Here is a 21,300-nt window from a genome sequence, read left to right as displayed (position 1 = left end):
GTACTTCAAGAAATTTCGAAATTGATCAGTGGAAGAAGCAAGTAAGTGACATTTTAATGAATGTAGATTAATGCGCTAATACGTTGCTCGTTTCTCTTATTTCGCTCAATCTTTTGTGTTTTTTAGTACATTTGTGTAAGCCGGGATAGCCTGGTCGGTAGGGAGCTGACCGAGAGTTCGTGGGTTCGAACCCGCCGGCCGAAGACTCCCCGTGTAATAAAGTGACTGATGCACGTTAAATCTGTCGAGTCGCAAAAGTCCTCCATGTTCCCATAACAAATCAATACCTCTGGGGGTACTGGATTGGAGATCAATCGTTCTCTGATTCAGGTCAAAATTACGATCTGTGGATGAATGAATGGATGTATGAATGAGTCCGCCCTATAAACAGGTGTGACGTATGGTGTGGCAGAAGTCGAATTCTTGGCTATAGATGGCGCCACTGGAAAACAAGAACAATCGCCCCCCCCCTGCCTAAACAGGCATACGTCAACAACAACAACAGTATATTTGTGAACACGTAGCTCATAAAATTTTGGAAGTATATTAATTTGACCCTAATTCTTTTATAAAGGATTAATGGTATTTGTGCGTGAAATCGGCTTTGTTTTCATAGAGGATTTTCAATGTTTTACAAACGAATTTTCTAGTCAACGAGTATAATTTTGTTGGAAAAACTGAAATAAATCTTCATATATTTAAGCTTGTATGCAAAAAATGAAATTTTAGCAACCTCCATTTGGGACAAACTGTCATCAAGTTTTATCTAGTTCGAAAACCGTCCAGATATGATTCAGAGACAGCATGAGCTGAACAGTCGCGGAGTAGATCGGTATTCATCACTTTAATGGGTGATAATTCGATAATTATTGATACAAAAAAGGACTTCTTTTAAACAGCGTTGATTGTTGTTATGCAATGTTATATCACTTTGTTATATTTAAACGCATGTCTGAGACTAAATAAAAGTTTTTTTTTCATTAGTTTTAAAGCAAAAAAATATCTATAGCTGTTTAAGCACATAAATTATTCTCAATGTTTTCATTAAAAATTAGCAGTTTCGTGCAAAAATTATATATATTTTTAAATTTATAAAAATTATTTATAAAACAGTTTTAGATACTTTTCTACCGTAGTAAGCTATGCGATCATGATGTGACTCTCATTTTTCTTCTTTTTTTTAGGTTACCATTTCACATATTTCCGTCATTGAGTTGCTCATCCACTCAAGTGGATTAGCTTTACTAATTTATTAAGTTATTATTATTAAGTTATTTTTATTAAATTATTTTTAGTACTTTTATTCAGCGGACAGTTTTATTAATTTTTAACTTATTAGCCTTGAATCTAGAAAACAAAAGAGCGTCTGCTAAAAAACGAAGATCGAGAAGAATTTGCTTTAGCAAAACTAATCATTTTTGCAAAATGTATAAAGAAATTTAAAAAAAGCAACGAAAACTTCTCATGGTTAGTCCGATGCCTATGGAACTCTGATATGTCATTACTAAAGTATAATTTGCATCAGCAATGCAATCTGCGGACAAGGGGTAAAATGAAATTTAATAATTTGTCTGAATGATTCGTTCATACGTAAACTTAATCCATCTCCGCTGGATTATGCCAATTTTTATGTATAAAAAAAAGTTAGCATTAGTTTTGTCAAATATAGTAAGTTTTCAAATATAGTTTAGATGTAAGTTTAAAATTTTTTATTTAACACTAAATATTTTAAGTGTGCACCTCGAGCAATAGCATTATGACGAATGATATCGAATATCGTTAAACCTTTATTTTTATTGGATGAACTTCTAAAATCATGGCTCACTTAATCTAATAACGTAAAGTCTTAAAGAAAAGCGATAAAGAATAATAAATAAACTGGAATTGTTTTAACTCAATTAATTGTTTTAGTATATCTCTTTCAGTTTTGTGCACGATTTCGTAGTGTGTTCCTCATTATCGATTTATTGATTTTTTTTTCCAACCCGAACGAAGAACGAGTATTCTACCTGTAACAATAATAATGTACTGAAAAAGTTGCATAAGCTCAGAATAGTATTTAATTTTCAATAATATTTAGGGCAGTGTATCTGAAACACTAAGTATTGCGAACTATAAACAATAAAATTATATGTTAAATTAAGCCTCAAAACTCCTTGTATTTAAATGCTAAGCGAGGTTTTCTAGGTTTGCTTGTTGACTATTTTTTTCCAAGAGCCTTGTTCTTCCACTCTAAAAATACTTATATGACTCACTTTCACTTTTTGTTTTCGGAGTTAATAGATTTAACAATATAAATGAATGCATTTAATAAGACTACAATGAGATCTTTGGCCCCGGAAATCTCTCTCTTTTTTTTAAATCGTCACTTACCTGCTTCTTACTCTCAGCTCTTCAATTATTAACTTGATCATGAATTTTATCTGACCACTTTTAAGGAAAGTTCCTGTAGAAGGTACGGATTTTCTACTTTTCTTTTAATTTTCCATGTAAGATAAACTATGCTTTTAAATGATTGTCTAGCTTGATCGCTATTTAATTGCTCTATCTATTTGTGAGGCACCTTGCTGCCTACGGCATCAATTTCCGAGTGCCTCGCATACATCTGCAGCAGCTCGCTTTCCCAATACAATTAGCTACAAAAATTTACGTGCACCGTTCATTTCCATCAATTTTTAGGGTCCCGCAGGGGACTGATTGTAAAGACACGGTTCCCAATAGAACATCGAAGTCAAGCATCACTGGCTGCAATCATTAAGCGGGTGTGTGACCACTTAGATCAACCTGTGAAGGGACAGAGGAAGCGCGGTATCGGTCATCGTGCAACTGTTCTACCGTAAAGTGCTCGACCTTGCGCGCAGGTCATCGAGCTACCCATTCAGAGGAGCCATTCCCTTTCCAGAGTATCGAAATTGCGATGGCATGTCTTCGTATCATCCTCAGGGATGTTTCCCAGACCGTCGCCCATAGCCCATTGTGCAGTGCTAGTGCGACGTACCTAAAGTACCTACCTACCTCAATTTTTTAGCAAAATTTATATTTCGATTCGTTAAAATATTGCGAAAATGTTCGGTTAAGGCTTTCAGAAATTGTATTATTTTTTTTTAATGTGAAAGTGGCTTTTTTCAAGACCGACAACACGGTATGAGCGTCTGCAAGGACACTTACGTATGAATGTATGAATGAACACTTACTCAGAAGGTATATGATAACTATCCTTATTGTCGACTTGTTGGTTAGAGAAAGTCTTTGAAAAAAAATGTCTTATCTTTCTCAAGCTAGTTCCGCAAAGTACATAATTCCCAATTTTTAAAAGAGAGTTAATTGATTAATTTAATTTAATTCTCTTTTGACTCAACAACGTCACAAAAAACGTATAGATTTTTGATGACATTTTATAAGAGCACTTCGCACTTCCTTATTAAGAGGACACCATAACCGTGGAAGAAAATGTACGTCGCTAATTTTCTTTCTTCTCCAGAACTAATTTAAAATTTAAAGTGTAGAAAAGTGAGTTTAGACAAACCTAGAGTAAGCCATGAAGTTTTAAATAGCGGGAAAAAAATTTAAATATACAAATGAAAATAAATGATGAGATGATAACTTGGGATGATGCAACGGAGAAGTTCTCTTCTAATAATTTGTTTGCATTTTAATATTTTGAAGTATTTTTTACAGCAATTGAAACTTTATAACTTACTCTAGGTTTGCTTGAACTTACTTTTTCTTTCTTTCAAATTTTAAATTGGTAATAAAGGCGAAAGAGAATTAGCGACGAAGATTTTCTTCCACGGTACGGCTTCCCTTTAACTCACTGAAAACTTAAAAATGCAAAACAGAGTTGATTGTAATTTTGAATTTTAATTTTTTATTAAAAGTCGTTGTTACATTAAAGGACTATTCATAGAAGATAGAAGAGGCCAGTTTATATTTTCTTGAATTTAAAATAATTCTTTTTTATTTATCTATATACTTAGGATTGAATTGAAAAGTAAAAACAAACGATGATGGAGAACATGGAGAGGTTACAGGGAGAGGAAAAGCACGAAAACCTCTTACGGTTAGCCTGACGGCAAGGGGATTCTACCCCATGATCCGTCAGCCACTGAGGATATTTTAGGAGAACACTGTGGTCGATGCAAGTCGGATGCAGAATTCATATCGACCAGCCATGGCTGGGATTCCAACCCAGTTCATCACATTGGACGGCGAACACTTTATCCCCTGAGCCATCACGGCTCTAAAGCACTTTATCTGAAAGTCACGAATAGTGTATTATAATTAGCGGAAAAAACCCTTGCTAAACTCTTTTTTCTTCAGTACACATACAAATTTATTAAGCCCTTATTTAATATTCATTTACGTAATTTATCACCCTAATATTATAACTTAAAAATGTTAAACTTGTCTTTCTAACATAAAATTGTTAGTAACCTCGTCTTTCCTTCTTCTTTTTTTTTCTTATAAAATTGAGTTTCAATATAATACTGAAACCTTTCTTACAGGTTTTTTAAATTTTTACTAGGGAGCAGCAGTTAATCAGAACCATGGCACCAATCGGGATGGAGAATCTGAGAGTAGCTTTTGAAACTTTTATTCGTTTTCACATGCAAATTGACTGTTTGCTTTAAAACTGTGGGTTTAATTAATAGATGCAACTGCTACGATAAAATAAGTTTTCGAATTAATTAATATTATTCACAAATAATAAATTTATTTACAGAATGGATGGTATTTTCAATAGAAATGTAAACAATAACAATCTCGAGCTCGGGACCTACTAGTTCCGGTTAAAAAGTTTGCAGCTGCTTACTACATGTTATTCTGATAGGCGATGTTTTCAAACGGATAATTTTGTTTTCAATAAAAGAAATAAACTAGATAATTTCTGAGCTCAAATCTGCCGTATTTCATAAGATATTAATGTTATTATGTAATTCTGGGGAGTTTGGAGTGAAAATTTGTTTTAGTTATTTTGTAAGTTATTATTAAAAAAGGTGATATGGTTGCTAGATTTTGAATAACTCGCTTTTTTGGCAGTCTTGATTTGGCCTCTTTCCAATTGTTTATTACTGTCTTACGTTAGTGTTAACACTTTTAGTATTGTAAACACAAGTATTGTTAGCATTGTAAACATAAGTAATCAAATGCATTGTTTGCAAGAATCTCAAACCACAATGATGTCAAATGGCTTTAAAATACAACTGAAACAGTAACCCGAAAATTTAGGCAGTCCCGAGCTTGCAGCGCTCCCTAGTGTAGAGAACACTATCCATAAGCTAATGTTCTGCTCTATAATCAGAGCCTTCACTATATTTTTATACTTCACATCTTATTTAAACTGTGACCGCGACCGAAACTTGTTTACACTAAAAATCGTTGTTTCATGATATCTTTATAAAAAATTGTTTTTCGGGAAATAAATTCTCAATAAATATGATTTTATTCACTGTAAAATGAGCCTTACACTCACAGATTGCTGTAAAACTATGTCAGCTAATAAAAAAGTGCGTAAATATTTTTTTCACTTAGCCTTTTTTTTCCTTCAGCATCAGCCGTTAAGGCGGAGCAAAGATAAACTTAATTTTTTAATATCAATGCATACATTGTGTCAACTACAATAAAATATTATATTTTCATTTTATTTGCTTCATAATTTTATGGGCTATTATGCATGTTAATCGATTTGATAAGGATTTTAGCATTTCACTGATTAGTGGAAAATTAACATGCTTCTATTCTGTGACAGCTATTAAGAAAAATGAAATTAAACATACTCATCCTTTCAAACCTATCCAAACAAATATTTTCTTTTCTTTCTAATTAATCTACTAAGCATCCGAGAGTTATGAGTTGTTTTTATCATCCGCCATCTTATTTTTTATCTTGGTTGACTGGAACTAAAAATATTTGAACTAATTTTAACCTTATTTTTTCACTGTAAATATAACTTTGGTTTCATATTTCCATATTAAATTGGTTGAAAGATTGAAATAACTTACTTTTGTTTTTATATATTTATCTTTTTTAAATGTATTATATTTTTAAAATTAGTAAAATAGTATAGAATTAGTTTCATTTCATTAAAAATTAGATTTTAAAGAAATGCAGGCTTGTTTATAAACTTTTTCCCAGTATAATTTAGTTAAGAGCATCACATCGTCTCATCTAATTGTTTCAGAATAAACTGTGGGGAACTGCATAGTTAGTTCAAATGCAGTGTTTATTAATTAAACAACTATATCTGGGAAACAATGGGGTTATTTATTGGACAAACATTCAGGGGGATATACTTCTATATCATGCTTTGTTGTGCAAACTACAATTGCCAAATGGATTCAAGTTATACCTGTTCAGTTCATCCACTTCTGTGATTTTTTTTTAGTCTCTTGTTTGATGTACCTGGAAACTGCCAAGATTTACGGATTATTCCGCCACAGATCACAATACAGAAATCTTCATTGTATGAGAATACTATAGTATCACTTCTGTGCATAGCATCAAAGTGGTTACCAAGATTTTGCACCAACTGGACAGTTGTATGTGGAAAAGTGAGAAATATCATGAGAAAATAGGGTAAACATAAAATGTAAAATTGATAACAAACCCATTCATTGATCATGTATATATTCCAAACATTTATAGCAAGTATAAGAACCAGGAAGTGGCACTTGGCAATTTCAATTGAGCTTAATAAGTACTGAATTAGAAAATCATCTTTTGCCTGTTTTCACATATTACCCCCACCTAAGTAGAAATTTATTTATCTATGTGATACAAATTATGGGAAGATTTTTATTCAGGTACCTGTGTCAAAATAGTCACTCAAGTTTAGCAACTCCAGGGGAGTGGCTCACTGGTGAGTGATTAAAAATATACGGCAAAAAGGGACTGACTCAAAAGGTGTAACTCACCTCGACAATAACATCTTTGGCAAACCACTACATATTTTTTGTTTTTGAATTTTACAGGTTTGAGACCCCTTCGGCGATTGTAGTTTGTGTAAACAGGTATTGATATAGAAATGTCTCCCAAATTATGTCAACTGTTATAGTTTGCAACTAATATAGTGATAATTTATCAAGCACATTTTAATCCAAAAAAAATTTAGTTTCAAAATATTGGAATAAAATTAAAATAAATTATAATTTTGGAAATAATTAATACTTCACATGATTTTTAGTAATGGTTTAGTAACATAGTCTAGTGAAGAAAATTTTTTATAGTACTATTAAAAATTTAAAAAAGGTGAGCTATTACCGTATTGCTACCGGTTTGCACTAAATGCACTGCCCAATTCATGTACTTGCAATGAACTAAAAAGAAATTGTTGGCTTGTACGAGGACGGGGATGTCTACGAGTTAGCTCCATTTTGTGATTTTTTTTTTCCTAGTTTGTCGCAACTAATACTTGGTTATCACCGAAACTTTGCCACCATTTTGACTCAGATACCAAATTAATACCAAAATTGCCCTTGAAACTGTTTTAATCAATGATAAAGTAATTTTTTTGAGTTCCTGGATTAAACTTCAACACGTAAAAACTTAAAGCTGTTAAATTTTCATGCCTAGCAACTCCCTATTTTAGATGATCTGTGCTTTGATTTAAAGTTGCATACTTAATTTTGAGTGTGCTTTGCTTTAGAGACTGCATATTTTCATAAAATTTACTGGAAGATTTTCGCATTGGTATCTATATCAAAATTTGGCTGCAACTGGGCAGTGACAAGCGAGGAGCTAAAATATATATATATATCATAGAATGGAAGTAACTTTATAAGTATATAAAATCACAGGCAAATCACTGCATATTTTTAAAAAATTTTTTTGATACCTTGGCTTAGGTAATTGGCGCAAACAGGTATAGATATAAAATATGCTCCATATCCAATTAATTAGTACTGAATTTTAGATTTTATGTTAGCCAGGGCTAGAAATTAGGAAAATTTTTTATCCTAAAAAGATAATAATAGTCTATATGCATATTTTCTGATTTGTTAACTTGTTTTTGTTAAGTTTTATTTTTTTTAAGAAAAGCTAATTAAGTGAATTTAAAGGAGAAACTGTGTTATAAAGAATGTTTTATGTCACAATTTTGATGAACTATGCTATTTTGTGACAAAAACACAGATCAAAACAGAAAATCAAGAAACCAAATCAGCATACCATCCCTTTATCTTGAATGTTGATCTGGGAGACTGCTATTAATTTCGAACCTTGTTAGCTACCTTTTACAAACTTTTGCCTAGTAGCATCAGAAGAATTATAATATAATTATTCCCCGGTCCCTGCCATTTTTATATTATATGTTTTCTTAATTTCTGGCAAGTGCAATATGATGAAAATGATATCAGTTTCGATTTTTATAGTACTTCAAAACTGAAATCTTTATTTTTTACAGGATGAAGATGAAACGGATGGTTCTTTACATTTTGAAAATTTACCTGATGTGATACTCTTCAAAATATTCAGTTATCTTTACATTGGGGATTTGTGTCGAGCTGGAAGGTAGGTATTTAATGATGTTGGTAAAACATGTTTAAATTGATTTTTCAATAAATTGATTTCTAGTATAAGATGATTATCAAGATCAAATCATCTTTGATATGATATATCAAAGATGATTGTGCTCCGGAAAAATTTTGAATTTTTTGCTAACCGCGATCCGGAAATCCAAGGTCCAAAAGCTTCAAGAAATCATCGATCTTATTTATGTATAAAATTCTTGTATATTTTATTTAAAAATATTTGAACTAGAATTTATACTGGGCTTATCTTTCATTCGTAAATATTTTTTCTGGTAGAATAATAAATGTGATTAGAGATAAAAATAAACTTATACTTAATTATTCATTTGAATTATACTGCATATAATTTATTTAGAAGTTCATGCTTTGAAAACATCAATTATTAAAATTTATGAAGACATTAATTTTTTGAAATGTGTCATTAATGATTATACAAAAGAAATTTTCAGAATTTTTGAGTTGGGCTCACAATCACCCTTGAGTATGGTAAAATCGAATTAAGATTGTTAAGGAATTTCAATTGAAAATCTCAAAAAAAGGTTACATTATTTTATATATTTTAAAAAGGACTAAGTAAAATTGACTAAGATATGAAAAAGGAACATTTTTTAAAAAAAATAATGTTAAAACCTAGTGATAATTGAAATATTGGTAAATTATTTTTGCTGCAATCAATTAAAAATAATAACTTTTTCCTATTACCAAGATAACACAAACCCTCTAGCATGGCAGCAGGTGCTACAGATTATCACAGCAACTGCAGATAGAGTTCAATCTGCAGATTCGTAGAAAGATTTCATTTTAATATTATCTACAAGTTAATCTTTTTCATAAATATTTTATTTCTGATTATATTATTTATTAATGATATATAAATGCAGGTATTAGTTGTTCATGATATGTTATTCATACTTACCTAATAATCAATTAAATTTAAGAAGCATTCCTGCATGTTCATTAAAATTTTAAATTATAAACTTGGAATGTTTAGAAAACAAATGCTTAATTTTTTTAAAAATCTTTTTTCATTTAATTAAAAAACTAAATGCATAATAAAGATAAAAGTTGATAATTATTTGTACATTGTAAAATAAAGTGTTCATACATTGAAAAATTCAAATGAACATACCATGTTCAACAAAAAGATAAGTGCATTTAATTTCATGAATGCTTACATTCCTTCTAGAAATTTCTTAACCTTAATCCCTAGTAACAATTTTACATTGGCCCCAGTTGGGCTCAAAATTGGCAAATATGGGTCTCTTAAGAACATGCGCCGAGGGACCTATATTTTTCAATATTGATCCTAGAATGACTTTCAGTATTGGAACAGGATTCATTTCTATCTAGAACCAATATTGAAAAATCTAGACCTCCCAATGTTTACCCAATATTATAAATCTATAAAGTACCCACATAGAAAATGATATTGGTTCATTATTAAAAGCCATTATAGGACCAATACTGAAAATACTTCCCAATGTTTACCCAACATTTTAAGTCTATAAGGGTCCTACATAGAAAATAATATTGGTCCATTATTGAAAACCATTCCAGGATCAATGTTAGGTAATGAATGATTGTTAAATTATATTTTAACTAAATACCTTTTTTTTTAATGCACCTTTAAATGTTTATTCTTTTATAATTCTCAGTTTAAATTATAGAAAATACTTATTTTGAAAAAAATTTATGCACAGAGATTGCCTTTTAACATGCCTCTAATTATTTTTATAAATTAAAATATTTTTTCGAATTTTGATAATGAGAGAGAATTATTTTTTGAAATGTATGCATTAAATAGTATAACAGGGTGATTTAAGAATTGTTGAGGATCAAATTCAGTTACTATGCGTAATATTACACATTTTCATACCTTTTTACGGTGTTAAGTGTGTGCCCTTTTCTGACTTTTTTATTCTAGTGATTTTTATTATTCATTTAGAAGGCAAAAAAAAAGGAAAGAAAAGAAAAATGACTAAAGTAGTTATTCTCATAAACTAAACATTTCTTTTATTAATCCCTTTGGTAATAATCAGGCATTTTTTTTCATCATTTACTATATTTTATGTTTATATTTAGTATATATATGTTTGCATGTAGAATATACTTGAAAAAACTAATTTATCTTCAGACAAAATTGGGCATTTTGATAATAAAAGAAAACAATAATACTTGCGTATCCGTGTGTAAAATTGCGTTTTTCCATGAAAAAACCCAGGTTTTGGTTGATTTTTGATCACTATTGATTTGTGCTTATTTTTTAAAAATTCGGATATTTTTACTACATTTATTACAGCATGCGAATCTCGAAACGTTCATTTAATTAAGCTGCCTTAAAAGGTGCCCGATTCAAGACATTTCATTAAAAATACACATGGTTTTTATCATTAATCTGTTTCCAGTTATTGCCGTGGATCTCACAGTTTTCAATTTTTTTATGTGATGACTGCTCGTAAAGTGCAAAAGAGGAGGAATATGTAAATTTTTTCAATATATATTTCCTTTTGTGTGTTGATGAAAGAAAAAACTTTTTGGATAAAAATAATATGTTTTGCCTCTTCAAATTTTATAAATATTATTTTCTGCATAAAAATGATAATCTTTTATTTATCTTCTGTGTGCAAAAAGAAAGAAAAAAATTAGATAATTTCTTCTACCTGCAATCACATATCTGTTTATTGTACGCAACTAAACAATGAATATCTTAATTAAATCTGACAGTTTCTAGGTCTCAGAGTTTAATTATGTCAATGTTTATTTGCACACACTAGTCACCGTTCTCTGCAGTTTTGCTCCCTGTTTATTTTCTTTTCTTTATATTTTTTTAGAGTATGTCTGAGATGGTATAATCTAACTAGATGTCAAGTTTTGTGGAAATATGTGGATGCTCATGATATGCAACTCACTTCGTACCAGCTGCAAAAAATGGTACCCATTCTTCCACCTTGTGTAACCTATTTGAGAATTTCAAGTCTATCCACGCAGCAAAGAATTCCATTTCTTACTCCACAGACTGCTATTGAAATTCGTGAGCGGTGCCCGCATTTGAGGACACTGATTATAGAAAGTGCGTTTGTTGCGAAACACATCAACTTCACTGACATAACTGTGGAGGATTTACCCCAAAAACTGAGTGTGCTCTCTTTACGTAAGTCTTTCTTCCACACAGACCAATTTTTTTGTAGCGTGAGTCACCCTACTGTACCAAAAATAAAAGTTCTTGACTGCACTTCATGTTGGTGCGTTTGTGATAACGATATACCGTTTTTTTCGAGACTCGGTGACCTGCAGGAGATTTATTTAGCAGGCTGCCCTATTTCAGATGTTGGGGTAGTCATTCTATTGAAAGCTGTCGAACACCTCAAGGTGCTCGACCTCGAGGCCACAAAAATTGGAGGTCAAACAATTTTGTCCCTCAGTCAAAACTCAAACTCACTAGAAAAACTTTATCTGGGCTATACAGATGTGGCAGATGAGCACTTTCGATGTCTTCAGAACACTTCCTTGCCAATGTTGCAGATTGTCTGCCTCCGTAAGACTTCCATAACTTGTGTTGGGTTACGCTATCTCTTAAATTATTTGCGATCGTTGAAATACATGAATGTCTCCAACTGTAGTATCTCCTCTGAGTGTGCTTTAGAGTTAAGTCTTCAAGGGGCTCCTACAAAGCAGCTTAATTTTGAAAGCAATAAGATAGTTAATTTAGAGTATTGTGATCACTTCTTCCATCGGAACAATTTTCGAGATTATTGAGTTGGCTTGGTATAGATATTCTCTCTTTTAGATAATGGAATTCTCTACCAATTTATTATACATATTGTTATTATAAAATTTATTGTGATATTGACAAAAAGTCACCCTATAGTGTGGCTTTCAGCAGAACTCCTCCAAACATCAGTCTCGCGAACTATGATTAAGAGGAAAGATAATTTGAATAGGGGTGTGGGGTGAATAGTTTTGTCTTAATCTAGGCATAAGCTGGCGTGAGTTAACCAATCGACACCTTCATTCTTCTATTGCACCCCCATTAGAAATGTGCTCTCACTTGTTATCATAGCAGTAGACAGTCCCAGACTTTTAGTCTGGAGGAGTTCTCCTCAAAGCCGCACTATACCTTAATATTTTTCAAATTTTTTTTTTTAATGTAAATATATAAAATTTGCTCTAGTTTGCAAATGTGATAAGTTGGTTTTAAATTAAAACCGCTATATGCCTACTGAATGTTTTATTCCCCTTCTTTTTTCTAGTTGATAGTAGAATGCTTACTTTAGCCATGAACAATAATTGGTGCAATTTTAAAACTATTTGTCACCAATGTTAAAATAGAGGTGCATAACCTTCAGCTTTCAACTGGTTCTGCATAGTTCTTCTTGCTAAAAAATTGTTTGAAACTAGCTTTATTAAATTTGTAAAAATACTGAAATTAACATTTTAAATTTTTTTAAAGAAAGTTTTCTTTTACTAAAACATGTTTAAAAAAATGTGGTTAAAAATGCATTTAAATATTAAAAATTTGAATAATATATTTATGGTAAAAAATAATGAAATTATTTTTCCACTTAGAAAAGTTATTTAATTTGATTATTATTATTTTTTTACTTTAAAATTATTAGTCATTATAGTGTTATATATAATTTGCTGCATTTTGTCTTTCAATTTTTAAGGCAAAGTATTATTATTTTTACCACACTAATAATTAAATTAATATTAACTGACTTAAAAACTGATGCTATTGTAGTCCACCTTCGAAAAAAGTTTTGTACCTCTATGTTAAAATAGGGTTATACAACTTGCCTAAGGACCAAATGGTCAGTATCTATCTATACTATTCACCTTTCAATTAAAAATTAATTGGAAAAACCAACATAACTAGTGTAGGAAACTTCATAACTGTTTTTGAAACTAATTTCAACCAACTTGTATTGTCTTATTAACCAATACATGTTCAAAACAAATGGAGTTAAAGGATTTAAAGTTATAAAAGTAATTGAAAGTAAAAAAAATAATAATAAAGTTTAATAAATTTATAAAGTTAATTAAGTGGGCAACTTGTTTTGTTATTACATTTAATTTTTTTTAAGGAGACAAAGTTTAAAATGTTTTTTAAATTGAAAATATTTTACATAAAATTAGTGGATATTAAGTATGTATCTTTACAAGATAGTGTTCTTGTTAATCTAAAGAATGATTAATTTAGTTGGTTGTTATTAATCCTGAATTTTAAAAAAAAATTCAGAGGTCATAATATGCATCTGCAAAATGCAGGTTGTTGCCCCCAAAGACTAAAATTTATTTTGCTGCAAACCTATTCCCAAAAGGTTATGCACCCCTAAACATTAAGAGATTTTCTTTAGAATGCTCTTTCTCAAACACTAATAAAAAGGCCCATTAAAATCGTAACTTTGTCACTTGACTTAGTTCTTTTTAATTTTTCTTACTATTGCTGGTATCAGTTTTCCTTAAATAACCAATATATATATGTATATAATAAAAATGAAAAAATTAATTTTTAATGAATTAGAAAATTTTTCACTACAACAATTATCTTTTTCTAAACACTTTTCATATGTTTTGGCATGATTGACCAATTATACAGTTTTTTTTTTTGTTGATAGATAGAATAAATACACATATCTTGAGTTACTTATATCTGCTGGTTTAGATATAGAATAGAAATTGCATTTTATTTGAATTTTAACCAGAGATATTATTTATAACAACAAAAATAAATATACAAATAAAAAATGAATATATTTTGTAAATAAGAATGATTGTCTAGAGATTTATTTCAATTACTAAATGAATTATGTATTTCGACTGATGTGGGTTATATTTTTAATTTTTTCACTATTTAATAAGTTGATATATTTATTTTAAAATTTAAGTTTTTCCGAAATTTATAAGAGACATTTTTTATTTCTTTAAATAAGAACTTGTTAAGTGGCATTTTAATAAACATACGAAAATAATCTTCTTCCTTTAAAGACTTGGCAATATAATGTTCTATATTTATCAGCCATCTTATAAGATTTGTAATAGTAAATATATTCCTAAACCCAGAAATGAATGTTCTCAAGATGTCACTCAACATGTTCTTTCATTTTATAGAGTACATAAATATTAATGTATATTCTATATCTTCAATTATGGAGTACATAATTGTAAATATTTCACAACTGACTGTGCAATGCATTTACTTTATAATTTATTTTTAGTCTCTGTAAATAGCATAAGTTTCCTTTCTTAGTATTTTAAAGATTAATATGTGAATGAAAATATTCCGCATATTGACTTTAGAAATTCCTTTCAATGTTCTTCCATAATATAAAAAATTTTTTTTATGTATAAAACTAATTATAATCAGGTATAGACTCCCAAAAATGTGTAATTGTCACATATTTTTTTAAAAATTATATCAAATTAAGACATTGTATGATGAAAAACCAAACATAATTCCATAATATTTTGGCTTCAAAAATACACCTTTATTTCAACCACCCGATTCCAGTGTTGTACACTTACAGACATAAGATTTTGTCGTTTCAAAAAATTAGTTCTTCAGTTAACAATTTTTATTGAGCTGAATTACGCGGCACAATTGCCTGACTCAATATTTTCATATCTTAAAACTATTCTCTACAAATGTGAAATTTTTTTTATATCTTTTTACCCATTAGTATTTCTTCATTAATGAAAGTGAGAAGTTAGCATGGCAAAAAATTTTTACTACTGCAACATGGGTAATTGTTTTAAAAAAAATATTGAGAGATATAATTGTAACATTGGAAAAAAAGGGCTTCTTATTGCAGCAATGATCTGATAGCTACTGCCATTCTCTTTCCCATTACAGAACAGGTAGATATTTTGCACAAAATTGTGTCATCATAAAAATTTGTCTGCTAGTGATTATTACTTCATTATTTCTTGTTAGAATATTAATTAACTGTTTCCTAACTGGGTATATTATTATTTTGCTTTCTTGCCTAATTGTCTTCATAGTTTCCCAAAAGTATGGGAAAATAGTTTTCTACTATCTCACTTTGAATTTTGATTAAGGGTCCCATAACCATCTAAAAATGGAGTATTTTTCCATTGTTATTTTGAAGTATCTACTTCCAGGTAGTTAACTAATTGAAGAAATACTTGTAATTTTATCCTTTTCTTAATAAATCTTAGATGGACATATGTAAAAAACAGGGCTTAAAAGTTATATTTCTCAGGGCATGTTAAGCAACATAGAAGATATTTTATCAAAAATGCCCTAAAATAACAAGTGCTTTCTCAAATTTTGATTATAAGTAAGAATTCATAAAAAGTTAGCTTTTTATTTTATATTTCCTAGTCATAATTATTTTCATTTTAAAAAAATTTCTGCCATGTGCATAAAAATCTAACTATAAAAGTTGAAATGTGAAAGCTTAGCAAAATTATCATTTTAATTGCTGTAACATAACATGTACTTTAAATCTTTAAAGAAATTTGACAAAGGTGTTTTTTTTATTTATTTATAAAGTTATGCATGAAATCTACTTCTACTTAATATTCTTATTTCCTTTTTCTATTTTGTTCTGTATTTCTGGCAAGTGAGGAAGTTTATGCAGGAATAAAGGAATTCATGTTTTTATTAATATGCAATGGAAAAATATGAATGGGCATGTAAAACTTTTAGCAAGGCTTGCAAGAAGTTGGAGAATTTTTGAGCCCTGGTCAAAAATGTCTTTTACTTGCATTTCAATTTTCATCTTTTTTCTTCTTCTTTTTAACTTAAAGAGTGACTATTTATCTCACTTTTTTAGTTGCTATTAAATACTGTGTTTCTAAAACAATTGTGACAAATTGATTACAAAATAATAATGTGCCCGTATAACAGCAGCTTATTAAGCATGCCAAAATATCAATATTTAGTCATTCATGAAACTAAGAAAGAAATAACTGAAATTGCTTTAAAAATTACTCAACTAGATGTGTATCGTAGGAATTCACAAAAACAAATGTGTGTTTGAATAGGCATATAAAAAATATCTTTCTTGCTTCCAAAACTAGTAACTGTTCAAATTATTCTACATTAGGAATAAAATGTTAATTTTAATCTATTTTTTTTTATTGTACTAAGACTGCATCACTTGACTTAACATTAACTCCACTTGCTGGTTAACTTTTAAAGCACTTGATTGATTCCTAACAGTGTATATTAAAACAAATTTCTCAAATAGTTTGTGAAAATCATTAAATGACTAAATTTTTTTAGCCATTCAATAACAGGTCTTTAAAAAAACACTCAAATAAATAAAAAATTTATTCCCTGACTTTTCACAACTGATTTAAAAATTTTTTATTGATTTTTCAGTTACATTTTATGTAAATAAAGCGTATTACAGGCAGTCAAAACTTACCAGTAGAGTTAAAAATAATATTGCAAGCATTTTTTTTCCCCTTAGACTTTTTAGTGTAATTCTCAATTTTTTTCTCTAATAAAATTTCTTACTCTGTGGCCACCTTGAATTTATTTATTTCAATTATTTAATATTCTGTATAATAATAACTTTAATAAATTTAATTTATTTCAAATGAGTTGTTTGGAGAATTGGTAGCATCTAATTTTTATACTTGAGACAGAAGGTTTTTTTTTTAAAAGACAATTCTTAAAGTGAGTGTTTAAATTTCTTCTTGCAGTTTTAATTGGCTATCTGGTTATTCGGCTAGCACCAATGTAGTTTTTCTTTTCAGCTTGTGGCAGTCAACTTAGAATTTTGTTGGTCTAATATATATATTTAGTTTGATTGATTTAGGAATTGAGGCATTCATATACTGTTAATTATATAATAATTTTAAAAATATTGATATGCCTGATCAAGCACAACATAGTAAGCATTACACAAACACCAACATAAGTCATAGAAAGAACTCATGTAACTGGAATTGCTATCGAAATAATTAAAATAATATAAATATAGTAATTTACCAAAAAACAGGGCTGATTGTGCTCCAGAAAAAATCCAGATTTTTTGCTAACCGTGATCCGGAAGTTTCCGGAGATCGAAGGTTCAGAAGTTTCAAAAAATCATTGATCACAAAAGTTTCTGGAAATCAAATTTTCAAAGGTGGAGCTTAAAAACACAGTTTATTTTATTTATAAGGGAGTGCCAGATACTTTATAACCTTATATTTAAGATTAATATTAATTTTTTATCAGTAAATAGTTATTATAATCATAAACTCAAGAAAGAAANATACTTGTAACCATCTTCATAAAAGGCAAATTTTACTCTTATTCATTGTAATATAAAACACTATAGTTTATAATTAATCAGATTATAAAGTACATATGTAAAATCTAACAATTATGAAATAAAGTTGTTTTATTTTAAAATTATTTTATTCTATTTGTTATTTTACATTTACCAAATAAAAGCTTTTCAATTTTGTTTCCAAATTGTTAAAAAATGAATGCATCCATTTACTGATACCTTCTTTTCTATTTAATTCGTATTACTTTATTCTGGACATAATTTTTCTTTAAATTCAATTAGATTAGCAGTTTATGTTGAAAATATAAGGCTATTTTGAAAATTATATTTTATAGGACTTCTTATTAATATGTGGCATATTCATTTTAATATGTGGCTGGCTGGTTATGAAACATAATGAATGTTATTAAAAATGTTTTGAAACAATTCTTTAAAAAACTTTTCTTTAAATATTTTTAAAAAGTTGCTCAAACTTTAAACTTTGCAAATAACAAAACAATGTGGAAGTACTGATCCATAGTGGCTAATGATTACTTAATTATTTTCCGCATAAGACTATGTTTCAATCACTCAATTAAAACACGGGAAAAAAGATAAAAGTAAAATTTACCAAATAATGTATAAAAAAGAAACATTAAAAAAAAATTTTTTTAAAGATTTTTATTAATATAAATTCGTAATACAAAATACAATGTAATATAATAATAATTATATCTATAACTTAAGAAAAAAAATAAAACTGTAAAGAATTGACTGGTACTACAATAATTTGCTGCAATTTACTTAATGTAGTAATATTTTAAAAATAACTATTCTGTTTCTTTATAACTACAATTGTTAACCATCATTAATAATAAATTCTTAGACAATTACTGAATTTAAAAAAAAAAAATTCTATCATAAATGTATACTTTTAAATACATGGAAGTGTAGCTCAGTAGTGAAACTTAGTAAAATTTCAGTTTCATAATTTCCATATAGAACAAACAATACATAAGTTTATTGGGTAATTTTTTTAAAGCACAAAATTAATATAAAGTGATTCAGCTTACACACTTATAAGGCATCAAATATCAGGGTTGCCACTGATATCTGCAAAAAAAATTCCCTGTGTTTTCCCTACACGTATTCTACACAATATATTAAAAGGAAACACACATTCACTGCACTCTTGTGAACTATAATATTAGGATAAAGATGCTGGAAAAATAAGAAACAAGCTCAACATAAAACAATTAATGCTATAATAAATTAAATAATATAGCTGAACTATCATCTTTAAATATCCCACAGATAGAGCTTTGAGAGGTTTGCATTTTTTAAAAGACAAAAATAAGAAATAAAATTCCCAGTTTGTAAGGAAAATTTCAAAATTCCCTGCATTTTCCCCTGTTTTTTAAATTCCCTGCATTTTCCCCTGTTTTTTAAATTCCCTGTATTTTCCAGATTTTACTTGAAATGGCAACCCTGAATATGCCAAAAATCATATTGGGCATGAAAAATAAGTTATTACAGATCCCAAGGTGCAATCCTCTAGTGTATAGACAACTTGAAATAAATGTTAAAATTTTTTTTCTTTATTAGTAGATGAAAGAAAAAATAAGAATAATTCTGAGTACCATATTACACTGTTGTTCCTTGATGCAGGTGTTTGATCAGTCCTAGTTTAAAGCCTTGATTTATTCAAATGTAATACTTTTCTCAATTTGAAATTCTTTGTTTCATCTATCATTAGATACAATAATTATGAATGTGCATATTAATAGATGGAGAATTCATATTTTAAATAGGGATCCACTTTAAGTAAAAAATAACTTATACATAACCAGAATTTTAAAAGTTCTGGTTGATAAGGATGTATAATTTCCAATGGAATCACTGTTATAAGACTGATTAAATTTTAAAATACTGCCTTTATTGTGTGTTACCATGAAATTTAAATCTTGTTAAAAATATAAACTATTCAGTCCCCAAAATAATATTTAAAAAAACAATTTTGTTCAAAATAATTAAATCTAGCAAAACGGCTACAAATGTTTCAAAGCTAGTATTTGATGTACAGATGTTGTACAATATTTAACTTTTTATCCACTGAATTACCCCAGAAAATTTTTATTACAAAATTCCTGCTTAGCAAAGCATGCCTTTATGAAAGAATAACAAGGCTTAAAACCAGGACTTGGTTCAAAATTGTGTTCTCATGGTTAGGAAAACTCTTTAGGTTTAAAAATAAATAAAATAATACTTCAAAATATTGGTACAAAAACCACACAAGTCCCTTAAAATGATTTTGTGTGACCTATCTTGTTTAAAAGAAGAAAAAAAAAATTTTCAAACTTAAATCTAATAACATTAAAAATTTGCTAATATATTTTGTGAATTTCATTACACTCAATCATGAAATTCATTACATTTCTTATGTTTTGCATATAACCTTTCCTTCTAATGAGCATATGCAATTGAAAATTATGGTATACATTTGCACGCCAGTCTCTTAAATAATCCATAAACTAATATACAGAGATAAGACAACAAAAATGTAACTGCAATTTAACTATTATGGCAATTTTAAAGACTAACCCTAGATAACTAAATATTGTGAATTCGAGGAGTTCCCATTGTGCTCACAGTACCTTCATAACTAGTAAAATGAGTTATCCAAAGATGATAAGCACATTTGTACAGCTGTTACTTTTTGTGATTTGCTGTAATTTTCGTCTAACAGTGAGATGTTTTGTTATAACACGCAGAAGTTTGCATCAATGCCATAATCGGCCACTGTGTGTATTTTTAAGTTTTTCCTGCATTTTTTACAATTCTAAATATTATTTATTTTGTACCTCTAAGAAACGCAAAATACATATGCAACAAGGCTATTTGTGGAGAGCACATTTTTACCATCAGCCAAGAGTGCAAATGATAATTTTTACCGTTTTTATATTTTTTAATTGGAATATTATAATACTATTTTTAAGTTACACTTATTTGTTTGAAATAAATAAAGGATACCTGTTTTTAATTTGGAGTCTATTGGTCAAATGATTAGTTACAGATTAACACTGATTTAAGTCGAGTTATCTAGGGTTAGGTAGTGACTGAAGAAATTAATGGAATTTTTATGAAAAATACATATCAAGTTTTAATTTTTCTCACAAGTTGTCTGGTTACCGAATAAAACTTGAAACAAAATAGATAGGAAAAACATTGCCATTTTAAAGGGGCCTTTAGTAAGGGGTAAAAAAAGAAATCCTGAACTCCTCTCTTTCTATGGAAGAACTAGACTAAGATTTCAGTGATACTAATTACTGCTTTAAAAGTTGTATGTTTTCAAAATTTGTAAATAATAATGAAATTTTTACTTTGAAATAAAAAAACCTCTTAAATATTTATTTAAAAAAGAAAAATTATAGATTTTTTAGAAGAAAAAAAAGATCACTGGCTAAGGCTATAATTATAGTTTTGATTTATCACAAAAAATATTAATTTCAACTACATAATTTCATTATTAATTCAATCTACAA

At 28.8% G+C, this 21,300-nt stretch overlaps 1 protein-coding gene across 2 annotated transcripts in view; it reads left to right on the top strand.

Moving 5' to 3' along the window:
- LOC107450323 (F-box/LRR-repeat protein 12) overlaps window positions 1-12,846 on the top strand; it is a 69,792-nt gene extending 56,946 nt beyond the window's left edge. The window contains exons 1-3 of one of the 2 annotated variants that reach the window (XM_021145111.3): window positions 5,339-5,507; window positions 8,402-8,508; window positions 11,360-12,846. In XM_021145111.3, the coding sequence (XP_021000770.2) occupies window positions 5,457-5,507; window positions 8,402-8,508; window positions 11,360-12,284 (1,083 nt within the window). In that variant the 5' untranslated portion in view covers window positions 5,339-5,456 and the 3' untranslated portion in view covers window positions 12,285-12,846. Of the gene's footprint in view, window positions 1-5,338; window positions 5,508-8,401; window positions 8,509-11,359 lie in introns of those variants that run through there. The other variant, XM_043052157.2, reaches the window with a different exon arrangement.
- The last annotated feature ends 8,454 nt before the right edge of the window (window positions 12,847-21,300 follow it).

This window comes from Parasteatoda tepidariorum, chromosome 1, assembly GCF_043381705.1.
Source record: "Parasteatoda tepidariorum isolate YZ-2023 chromosome 1, CAS_Ptep_4.0, whole genome shotgun sequence".
NCBI classification, from domain to species: domain Eukaryota; kingdom Metazoa; phylum Arthropoda; class Arachnida; order Araneae; family Theridiidae; genus Parasteatoda; species Parasteatoda tepidariorum.
The sequence above is the reverse complement of the archived record's forward strand: the minus strand, read 5'-3'. Positions and strand labels throughout refer to the sequence as shown.